The following is a 12,240-nucleotide window of genomic DNA, read 5'->3' as shown; positions in this document are numbered from 1 at the left end:
TCAATCATGCAGCCCGCATTATATTTAAATATTCTTTTCAAGCTACTTACTCTGGCCCTCATGTCTATTTTCACGCCACCCCTCTTGAGGAATTACATGTCTCCTCCGCCACTTCCAACACTACTGCTGCACCTTAATCATGGGTATTTCTTTACTGTTTCTTAATATTCGATCACTTGCTTCCCAGTACACTCTCTTCGAACAGCTACTTCTCGAAGAAACTATTCAGGCCTTCCTTCTGAACGAAACTCTTCTTACTCCGTCTATGACGTTCAGGATACCTCGATACACCCTACTCCGTTCTGATTCTACCATCGCAGCACGCCGAGCAAATGGGGGAGTGGCCATTGGCTTCCATCCTTCGATTAGTCACCGTCAATATCATCCTGCATTGACTAATGTTCCAGAGTATCTCATTACGACGCTGTACTTCCACTCCCTTTACGTTACCGTAGCTACCATATATGTACGCCCTGGACACCCCATCCCACGCTCATTCTTTCTTTACATCTCCAATAACTTTAAATATTATATCATAATGGCCGACATCAATATACACAGCCGTCCAGATAATCAGAAGCAAAGCTTCCTTGACTTCATTACTACTCATACTACCGGCCATGTTTTTGATATACCTAAAGCAACCAGACCCATCACGAATACCACACCTGACGTAGTTATTTCTTCTGGCAATCTCTTCCAGCGTTGCACTCTTGAAGTGCTCGATTCCATAGGTAGTGATCACCTTCCTATCAAACTTCATATCGATCAACCGCAGGCTCCTACTCTTCGTTTGCTCCCTGAACCTCGTCGTGTTCCACGATTTGATCAAGCCAAGTGGGATGACTATCGCACTACTATTGCTGAAGATTTGGTTACCATCGAGCCTCCTGCTACCGAAGATGATCTCTACGCACGGGTCTCTGAAATCACTCATTCCATTCATCACGCTTCTGACCTTCATATACCCACAACTGAAATAACCAGGTACCAACCACGTTTACCGCCAAACTACCTACCTCTCATACATCGTTCTCGTGAATTCTTTCGCGAATATCAGCGCACTGGTAACCTAGAAGCTCTTCGTCATCATCGCCAACTTCAGCGCACTGTGCGTAACTACGTCAAGGCACATAAACTTCGCAACTGGGTGAAGACGTGTAACAACTTAGCTGAAACTTCACACCCTACTAAGTATTGGAAGCGATTTCATATGTTGACTGGGAAGCTTACTCGCACACCATATCCGCTGTTAGTAAATAACCAACCATTACACACAGACGAAGAGAAAGCGAACGCCTTTGCAGACCACCTGCAGACTACCTTCACCCCATTCCCATCAAATTTTGTTCAAAGACATCCTACTGATCGCTTGAACTTATCATCTCCATATCTACAACCCAGTGCAGCACACATTCTTCCAGACGACAATCCTCTCACAGCTCCAATTTCTACATCTGATATCGCCACCGTCGTAAACCGCAAGCGCAACACAGCTCCTGGTATCGACCACATAACTTATCGTCATATCAAAGAGGCTCCTTATTGTCTTCTTCTGCTTCTTTCATATATATATTCTTTTATTCTCCGGACTGGCTACATCCCCTGTGACTGGAAGACTTCTTCCACTCTCATGTTTCTTAAGCCCAACAAACCTCCAGATTCTGTTGCTTCTTACCGTCCAATACAATTAACCTCCGTATTTAGCAAAATTCTTGAGCGCATCATTGTCATCAGGCTACATCACCATCTTTCTCAATATAATCTCTTGCCTGTACACCAAGCTGGTTTCAGACCTAATTTCAGCATCAATGATCAATTGCTCAGACTTCTCAATCTAATCACAAATCATTATAACACTGCTCGGCCTTCATGCCTCATTCTTTTTGACCTAGAGAAGGCTTTTGATAAAGTGTGGCATTTAGCCCTCATGTTCAAACTTCACCGTTTTAGGCTTCCACTCTGCTACCTCCGTTTCATTTTCCATTTTCTTTCTAACCGCCTATCTTATGTTACCATCAATAGTTCCTCATCACATCCGATCTTTATCCATTCTGGTGTACCTCAAGGCTCCGCTCTCTCGCCTCTTCTATACCTTCTGTTTGTAGCTGATATGCCAACCCTTCCTCCCAATGTTCATACTTTTCAATATGCAGATGATACTGCCTTTCTTTGCACGGCCAGAACTATTCAACAAATCAATTCTGCTCTCCGCCTAGCAATAGATTCTTTCCTCCGATGGTGTACTCAGTGGCGCCTTCATATTAACTCGACTAAGACCCAAGCTATCGTTTTCATACCACCTCGAAAACGTTCTCGGGTTCAGAAAAACCCCGATCTACTTAATCTAGAGGTTCACGGCACACGAATATCACCTACTAAACAGGTTACCTATCTTGGTATCATAATCGATCATCACTTAACTTGGCGGCCGCATCTTCACGCAATCATTCGTAAAGCGTATGCTCGGCTCAATTTACTAAAACGTCTAGTTGGTACCACATGGGGATTGCAACCCACTACAATCCTTAATACGTATAAGGTATTCTTACGTCCAGTTCTAACTTATGGTCATCCCGCTTGGGTTGCTGCACTACCTTTTTTCTATCAGAAGTTACAAGTTCTTGAAAGGCACGCATTTCGTCTGGCTTATAGGATCAAGCTTCCCAGTCCGACACAGGAGCTTTACGACCGTATCTCTTTTCCTACCATTCTCCGTCATCTTGAACAGTTGCGACTAAAGTTCATCACAAACCGGTTTCAGCAACGTCATCCATTACTTCTAGATACTATGGATGCCGACCGCCACTATGATTTAGGATATCAATTTTCTACTTGCCCTCTATCCCTACTCTTCTCTTTATATCTCAAAACCATTCCACCAGACCATCCAGATCATTTTGTCGCTTCAGCTTATTCTTCTGATCACCTTCCATTTCATATATCACCTACATATGCTGCACCGTAACCTATTGTGCTAACAGGGCTCCACTTGTCTTCATTACTGTCCAGAGCAGCCCCTGGACAAGAAGATAATCTGCATTCGTCTCACTAACATATCCTTGTGTTGTCCTATCATATGCACTTCATTGTCATTTTTTTTCCCTGTCCTCATGATTATGAACAAAGTTCATAATGTCCAATGAAATTGAATAAAATGCAATAAAAGCAGTAAACTGAAATTATGATCTAAATAAAATAAATGATTCTTTCCGCTTACTCTTACTTCCCATAGACCACCTCCAATATCCTTCCTTCCCCAGTCTCTGCACTCCTCACCCCGGATAGAGGGCGTAACCCTCGCAAGGGAGCTAGCCTTCGGCTAGCACTAAAAAAAAAGCTCGTAAACCAGACTACCCCGGATATAGTTATTGTGTCGAGCAACATTTCTCATCGTAGCTCTGTTGAGGTACTTGACCTCATTGGCAGCGACCATGCTCCTATCAAACTCCTTATTACAACTCGTTCAGCTACTGCTCAGGATATACCTCCACGAACTACCTATCGTTATGATAAGGCAAATTGGACTGCATACCGATCGCATCTCACAGAACATCTTTCTGATCTATCGCCACCAAGTACCGAATCAGACCTCTATCATTGTCTCGAATCTCTGACTACTGTCATGCAAAATGCTACTGCCAAATACATACACATCTACTACTTCTGCCTTTCGACCATCTTTGCCTCCACAATACCTGCCGTTGATAAAACGTTCTCGTCAGTTTTATAGGGATTTCGTCGCTACTGGCAACCTAGACTCCCTGCATCACCACCGACAACTTCAACGCACCGTTTACAACTATCTCAGAGCTTACAAACTACGGAGCTGGATCAAAACTTGCAATCATCTCGGTTCTCTTCCTCATCCAACGCAGTATTGGAAGCGTTTTCGGCAACTCACTGGGCAAAATACTCGAACAACTTACCCTCTTATTGACAATAATACGCCTCTTCATACCGATACTGACAAGGCTAATGCTTTTGCACAGTACCTTCAGGAAATATTTACACCACTGACACCTGATTTACCTCATCGTCCTCATCCCGTCGACAGGCTCCATCTGGACTCTCCACATTTACAACCAAATATTCAACATACTCTTCCCGAGAACAACCCTCTTACTGAGCCAGTCTTGATATCTGACATTACTTCTGTTGTTGCTCATAGGCGTAACACAGCTCCTGGTATAGACTCTATTACATACAGGCACGTTCGAGAAAGCCCCTATACTGTTTTATATTTGCTTTCTCTTATATATACATTTATTCTTCGTACTGGCTATGTCCCTGTCGACTGGAAAACATCCAAGACTCTAATGTTTCTCAAACCAGGCAAACCTGCTCACACTGTCAGCTCTTATCGTCCCATTCAATTAACATCAACATTTTGCAAAATTCTGGAGCGTATCGTTGTCAAACGTCTTCACTGCTATCTGGCACTACACAACAGTCTTCCTCTTGAACAAGCTGGTTTTAGACCCTCTTTCAGCATCAACGACCAACTACTTCGCCTTACTAATTCCATCTACAACCATTTTAACACAGGACATCCATCTTGCTTGGTCCTATTTGACTTGGAAAAGACATTCGATAAGGTCTGGCATCCAGCTCTTATTTATAAACTGAAGCAACTCAGATTGCCTATTGCCTATCTCCGCTTCATTTTTAATTTTCTCACTTGTCGCCTGGCCTACGTCTATGTTAATTTCAGTTACTCCTTTCCAATTTTTCTTCATTCTGGGGTTCCACAAGGATCGGCTTTGTCACCCTTACTGTACATTCTATATGTTGCCGACTTTCCTGCTGTTCCAGCTACAGTCCAATTCTTTCAGTATGCAGACGACACTGCACTGCTCGCCACTGGTAAAACTATCCACCAACTTAATTTGGCCTTACAAGATGCTATCAATACCTTTGTCGACTGGTGCTCTCACTGGCGCTTGAAAATAAATCCGACGAAAACGCAAGCTATTGTATTCCTATCACCGAAATACCGTTCTCGTATTCACCGTAATCCTCGTCTCTTGAATCTTACTGTTCAAGATGTACCTCTCAAACCTTCTCGTGCTGTCAAATATCTTGGCCTTACTTTCGATCACCGCCTTACGTGGTCGGCCCATTTACAAGCTATCGCAAAAAAGGCATATAGTCGTCTCAATTTGCTGAAAAGTCTTACTGGAACAACCTGGGGACTCTCTGCGACTACTATCCTGAACACCTATAAAGTTTTTCTGCGACCCATACTTGTTTATGGTTTCACCGCCTGGTTATCTGCACCACCATCATACTATGAGAAACTACGAATCCTTGAACGACATGCCTTGCGCATCGCCTTTCGAATTAAGTTGCCCAGTCCAACTCGGGACCTCTATGATCGGCTTACGTTTCCACACATCCTCTATCATCTGGAAACACTTCGCACAAAATATATTACCTGCCGTCTGCAGTCCAACCATCCACTTTTACAGCAAACATTTGAAGAACACGCCCGTAATCTCTCTCCCTCTGCTGCTTTCATTCCTCCGCTTTCATTACTGCTTACTCTCTACCGCTACACTATTCCCCCTGACCACCCTGACAGTCGTTACTACGAACCATATTCTTCAGATGCTCATCTCCCTCATATCTGGCCATCATATGCACCGTAACACCTACCGTTTTAACAGGGCACCCTTGTCTTCATCAATGCCTAGCGTCGCCCCTAGGCGAGAAGATAACACGCATTTGTCATACTAACAAAACCTATGTGTTGTGATGTCAACTGCACTTCATTCTCATCTGCTCTCATCCATCTGCTTTGATGCTCTTTCACATCTAAACCTTAAACCAACCTCATGATTATGGTTCTTAAAACCATAATGACCTGAATTGCTTGATAATAAAAATGCTTCTTTAACCACCCATAGCCCATCTATTGTTTCCATATATTACAATAGTACATCTACCTCTCTTCCCCTACAGAGGGCGTAACCCTCTTCGGGTAGTTGCTAGCAATTGCTAGCAGGCAAAAAAAAACGCTCGTAAATGTTACTGTAGTATTTTAATAGATAGTTAAATTGCCACACAGATGCCGGAGGAGGGCATATATTTTCAGAGTTAGTTGCTTGGCTTTTTTTAAAAGTCCAAGCTTCTAAATTCGAACGTAAAAATGAAGCGTTAAGGTTTTAGTACTCGCACCCCCAGTTGCATAGCACTGCCCTAAGGAACATTACTGACATGCCTAGTACATTCCTGGCACATGCCAATGCCAAGTAAATGTGTCAAGTACATACACGGTACGTGATATACACATAATAGATACATTCCTCGGTATGTGTCATGCACGTACTTTTGGGCGGAAGTAACCTTATTCCTTACATGTGTATTTCACATGATTGCTCTATTCACGTACCTATCATGTACATTCCAATGTACCTCGAGGAACATTCTTTACACATGATCAGTATGTACTTGTGTTGGGTGGGATGTTATATTTAGATGCAACTTTCTCTTGTTTTTACAGTGTCTGATGAAGCCAAAAAGTTAAGTTAATTAGCGAAACTGTTACTCAGTTATTATTTTTTAAAAAAATAAACTTTGCTTTGTTAAGTAATTTGTATTTCTAGTTTAGGTTATTTAGAATAGCAAAACTAATATGACCCAGTTAGTCTCTGAATATACTTTAGCTGCTTCGCAAATACTTTTGAGATTGAAAACCTACATTAGTAGACATATAAATACTCTGACAGCAGCAGTCATTTTTTCTTAAGGGGACAGACTACTACATATTTTTCAAAAGCTAACAATTTTTCTTTTGCCAGTTTTTCGTAAGTGAAAAAAGAGGTAATGAAATGTAACTTACCTCAGTAATAGATAATGTTATTCTACACCCGAGAATACGAATCGGAAGAATTTTCAGGTGTTGCCATCCATAGAAATTACAGTGAGACCAGAATTTGAATTACCCAAAAATCTAGGTTATGGCTGCGACTTACTCAATGAACTCAACGGCACAACTCAACGAACTCAAAAAAAAAAAAAAAACTCAACGGCAATTGATAACCTAGCATGCTGTCTGTGTTCCTTGTTAATTACTTTTTAAATAATATTTGTATTTTAATTCTACTGATAATTAAAAGTTATTTATTTTGTACTCTTTATTACAAAATAAATACAAATATTATTTAAAAAGTAGTTAACAAGGAACACAGAGAGCATGATATGTCATCAATTGCTGTTCAGTTCATTTTTCTAGTCGCTGCTATAACCTAGATTTTAGGGTAATTCAAATTCTGCTCACACTGTAATTTCTCTGGATGGCAACACTGAAAATTCTTCCGATTCGTATTTTCGGGTGTAGAACAACATTATGTATTACTAAGGTAAGTTACATTTCATTATCTCTTTTCACTTACGAAAAACTGGCAAAAGAAAAATTGTTAGCTTTTGAAAAATATTTAGTAGTCTGCCTCCTTAATTATAAAATGTATTATTCTACTCTCCCAACTCGTGAAATCTATTTTGCTTTGTAACAATGAACAAAATCATGACGGAACGTGACACATTGCCTGAATGAATTTATCTTTTGCTGTGCTGGAGATGGAAACGAGAAATTTGTTTCGAATTTGCTCAGGCCACCTCTGAACTGCTCTGACGCTAACAGTCATATATATTTTCTCAACTATCCAAGTGAGGTGAATTTTCAAGGCATTCTTAATCATAAAATTAGTAAATAAATTTCAGAAGAAATGAAACGTCATTCGTATTTAATTAGGTTTAGTTAGATTTCTACTGTGAATCAAAAGAAACAGAGTTAAATTTGATTTCTTCTCGTGGTTGTCGATTACGTAATACGTAAGTCATATACACTTTTATCAACGACCAACGTAAAAGTAATCTAGGCATATTTTCTAAACTGCCGAAACTTAAAAATAACTTTCTGAAAGTATTCTTACAAACAATACTTTCTCACTTCCATAACAAGGAAAACAAATATTTCCTCGAACCTAAATATGTCTTCAAAGGTCAAAACGAAATTTGTATCTGATATCAAAGTTTTTAAATTTTTTTAAAAAAACTGAGATAACATAAAATTACATTAGTTTTTCTGTGCATCATGGTGTGTTTTTAAGCTTTACTGTGTCATAACACACGCTGTATCCCGAAAAGAGCTGTAAAGAGAAACGCCGGTCTTATAATCGCGTTGTCACACCTTATAAAGAAACGTAGACAAGGGGGGTCTGGGGGTCCGGACTCCCCCTTCGAGACCAGAAATAAAAAGAATTAAGGAAGGATGAAACAAAATGAAATGAGAAAAAGAAGGATTAGCGTTAAAAATAAACTACAGGAAGCTTTTGGTTACACTTTCTTATGAGGAGATTTGTATTACTTGCAATACATAGTGGCGAGGCGAGTGAGATATCCTGGAAGAGTCAGGGAATTTAAAATTTCTAGAAAAGTTACTTAATTTTTAGAATTTCTGCTACTAGTCAGGGAGACTTCAAGTTTCGGAAAGCAAAGTGCCGTTGCATATCAGCGTGAACATTTTTATCATAATTTTTTGTTATCGCATCCTTGCAGTGTCAAACATGTTATTTCAAAAACAATTTTCTACCATTCCTTTAACCTGTCATTGTCATGCGGAACAGACAATAGTTGAAGGAATAATAACAACAAAGATTTATGTGGAAAGAAAGTTCTGTTAACATCTGATTCAACAGAGAGAGAAAACAGATATCGTAAAATAATTTACAAGACATTATTTAGTACGTACTTTTTATAATAGTGAATATGTACTTTTTGTAATAGTAGAGGTCATAATGAAAGGAAAATTGTTATATTTGAATGAACAGAGAAAGGACGTAAATATTGTAAAATCTTTTTCAATACATTTTTTTTTATATTACTCGAGATTTCTTCATAGTTTGTTATTAAAATACTTACCAACATATCCTCATTTTATTGTAATAACAAAACATGTTGATAGTGAAGTAGTTTAAATTGTTCGAGCTCCTGGGTCTTCAGAATTTCATGTCAGTTCCCCCCCCTCCGTTACGAAATCCTGGATAAACGAACCAATATATATTGCCAGTAAAATTTTTAGAATGATCGAGCCCCTAGTGTGATGACCACAGTATTTCATGTGACGGACCCCCCCCCCCTTCACGAAATCCTGGCTACGTGCCTGCCTTATAGTGTGTCTAACGACCTATATCACAAGAACGAATATTGACAAACATGTGGTCAGCGCGCTGCGTCACTCTGGCTCTAACAGGCATACTAGGAGCCTTCCAGACCTCTAACAGGCATACTAGGAGCTCTCCAGACCTCTAACAGGCATACTAGGAGCCTTCCAGACCTCTAACAGGCATACTAGGAGCTTTCCAGACCTCTAACAGGCATACTAGGAGCCTTCCAGACCTCTAACAGGCATACTAGGAGCTTTTCAGACCTCTAACAGGCATACTAGGAGCTTTTCAGACCTCTAACAGGCATACTAGGAGCCTTCCAGACCTCTAACAGGCATACTAGGAGCCTTCCAGACCTCTAACAGGCATACTAGGAGCTTTTCAGACCTCTAACAGGCATACTAGGAGCCTTCCAGACCTCTAACAGGCATACTAGGAGCTTTCCAGACCTCTAACAGGCATACTAGGAGCTTTTCAGACCTCTAACAGGCATACTAGGAGCTTTTCAGACCTCTAACAGGCATACTAGGAGCCTTCCAGACCTCTAACAGGCATACTAGGAGCCTTCCAGACCTCTAACAGGCATACTAGGAGCTTTTCAGACCTCTAACAGGCATACTAGGAGCTTTCCAGACCTCTAACAGGCATACTAGGAGCTTTCCAGACCTCTAACAGGCATACTAGGAGCTTTCCAGACCTCTAACAGGCATACTAGGAGCCTTCCAGACCTCTAACAGGCATACTAGGAGCTTTTCAGACCTCTAACAGGCATACTAGGAGCTTTTCAGACCTCTAACAGGCATACTAGGAGCCTTCCAGACCTCTAACAGGCATACTAGGAGCCTTCCAGACCTCTAACAGGCATACTAGGAGCTTTTCAGACCTCTAACAGGCATACTAGGAGCTTTCCAGACCTCTAACAGGCATACTAGGAGCTTTCCAGACCTCTAACAGGCATACTAGGAGCTTTCCAGACCTCTAACAGGCATACTAGGAGCTTTCCAGACCTCTAACAGGCATACTAGGAGCTTTCCAGACCTAGTGGCCGTCACGTCTTTTATTCATGTGACTCCCCAGTTTGCCTCAAGACGCTGGGTGGACGCCGAAAATTGGGAAGCACCAGCGGGAAATCGAATCCGGAACCACGTGGACGTGAATTCAACGCTCTAACCATAGCCCCACTTGAATGAATCGTCCCATCAATAATAAACAAACATCTTAATAATTTGATTCAAAATTTAAATTCATGCTGTCCAAGGGACACTCAGAAATGAATTTGAGAGAATTCTAAGTGGATGTGACAACAAAACCAGCACCCCTAATTGCGGCAGAGTATGAGGCTCTTATATACACATTGTTTCGGTTAGCCACTGCCAGCAAGGGCGTCCATCAGGGGGGCAAGGTGGGGCGCTTACCCCCCTAGAGGAAACTGTACTTCAGAATATCGAAAATCCAATAGAATTTTTTACATTAGTTACAGCAAAATTTGAAACAATTTTTGAAACGTCGTTTATACTTGCTACTCCTTGGAAACCACAACATGGGCGCCCTTGGATGTGACAACAAAACCAGCACCCCTAACTGCGGCAAAGTATGAGGTTCTTATAGACATTGTTTCGGTTAGCCACTGCCAGGGATAATTTAAAATGAAAACACTTCCCGAATTTCGGGGCTAAGTTGATGGACGATATTCCGTTATTAAGTTCAAAAGCTAAATTGCTCTCTGTGTAACGGCCTTTCCGAGGTACGTGGTTACAAAAACTAAATCATATCGTGGCTCATTTGGACGCAGCAGATAATATGCGTCTTGAACTGACTTTTGTGACGCAGGACATTGACAAACTTTGTCGCAAGAAGCGCACACATTATTCACATTAACTTCGGGTGTAGATCTACATAAAAGCTGTAATATCTACTTAACAAATATTTTAATAAAATAATTGTTATAGTCATATCATTTTGAAGATTTCAATAATAAACAATATTGACTCCAGTTCTTTTTTACTATTATTTTTAATAAATGAATTAATAAAAAATGCATTTCTATTTTATTCATAATAGACATAATATATTTCTTACCTAGAATTACATAGACAGAGATATAACAAAACACTTTTGGGGCTTCCCAAGAAATTTTTCTTTCAGAAAGTGCTCCGCGGCTAAAGAAGTTTGGGAACCGCTGCTCTAGGCCATAAATATTGTTTTAACTACCTACCAACTGTGAAAAAGAATAGTAAAGCGTTCTCTACTTTTTTTTTTTCAACTGTCAAAAGTTAGATAAATTTTGGAAGTATTCCACAATCAATACTTACTCAACCGCCTACCCCTCTTTTTTCGAAGCAGAAGCAACAGTGTTCTCCGGTTCATAAAATAATTTTCTCGTTTGTCACATGGGATTTTAAGAAAGAAAAAAAAAAAAGTATGGATTCTCAGAATCGTAAGTTTCCCAATTCTCAAAAGTGAAATAAGTTACTGTATACTCACAATTTGTGTCATTATCACAGTGTAAATATCGCGGCTAAAAGCATACAATTCAATTCGTTATTATTCTGTTTTCTTTTTTTTTATAATTTGTGAATCCTTTTTGGGTGAATGAAAGCCGACAAATCAGAGGTACCACAGAAGGTAGAAACCGACAGAATACCTGATTGAATTATCTTTACCAGTGTTGGTGCTGAAAAAAAAAAAAAAGAGGGGGCTTTGTTTGACCTTGCTGAGGCCATCTCCGATCCTCCTCCTACGTCAACGCGCTTGTACCTTTTCGCAATATTGACCCAGGCTAGAAAGGTGGTAGCTTTTGCAGAGGCGCAATTTACAGTTATCTCCCATTCGCCACCACCAGGCGTCTCTAGCGTCGGCCTCTGGCCGAGCTAGGAAACATTTTCTTCGCAGGCGGGCTTGCTTCGATCCGCAAACGAACGAGATCTTGTTTAGGTGCAGCAAACATTTATCCTACAAGTGGGATGGAAGAAGGCTTGTCATATCACAACATCTAGGAGTTGGTAAGTACTTAGCTTTCAATAATGGCTAATGACACGTTCTTAATATCTCAGCGTTCTTTGCTGATACG

At 40.5% G+C, this 12,240-nt stretch overlaps 3 protein-coding genes across 3 annotated transcripts in view; 2 read left to right on the top strand and 1 right to left on the bottom strand.

Annotated features, from left to right (window-relative positions):
• Positions 1-12,240, bottom strand: part of LOC145694516 (uncharacterized) — a 452,605-nt gene that overhangs the window by 289,392 nt on the left and 150,973 nt on the right. The gene's annotated exons all lie outside the window — the stretch shown is intronic.
• LOC145660777 (uncharacterized) lies at positions 140-3,055 on the top strand. Its single transcript, XM_081726183.1, has 2 exons — positions 140-1,502; positions 2,985-3,055. The coding sequence occupies exons 1-2, from the start codon at positions 140-142 to the stop codon at positions 3,053-3,055; spliced, it is 1,434 nt and encodes a 477-aa protein (XP_081582309.1).
• Positions 11,996-12,240, top strand: part of LOC145694515 (uncharacterized) — a 417,192-nt gene continuing 416,947 nt past the window's right edge. Inside the window, exon 1 of the mRNA XM_081770827.1 lies at positions 11,996-12,172. The gene's annotated coding sequence lies outside the window, so the exon portion shown is untranslated. The remainder of the gene's footprint in view (positions 12,173-12,240) is intronic.

Source organism: Thermobia domestica, chromosome 9 (genome assembly GCF_964235325.1).
Source record: "Thermobia domestica chromosome 9, izTheDome1.hap1.1, whole genome shotgun sequence".
NCBI classification, from domain to species: Eukaryota; Metazoa; Arthropoda; class Insecta; order Zygentoma; family Lepismatidae; genus Thermobia; species Thermobia domestica.
Note: the sequence above shows the minus strand (reverse complement) of the source record. Positions and strands in the feature narration are given on the sequence as shown.

Bases quoted from the DNA above. Each gene is read 5' to 3' on its own strand.
- LOC145660777 (XM_081726183.1), top strand. From the start codon at position 140: ATGGGTATTTCTTTACTGTTTCTTAATATTCGATCACTTGCTTCCCAG. The intron at 1,503-2,984 runs GTATCGACCACA...TTGTGCTAACAG, and splicing joins CAAGCGCAACACAGCTCCTG to GGCTCCACTTGTCTTCATTA.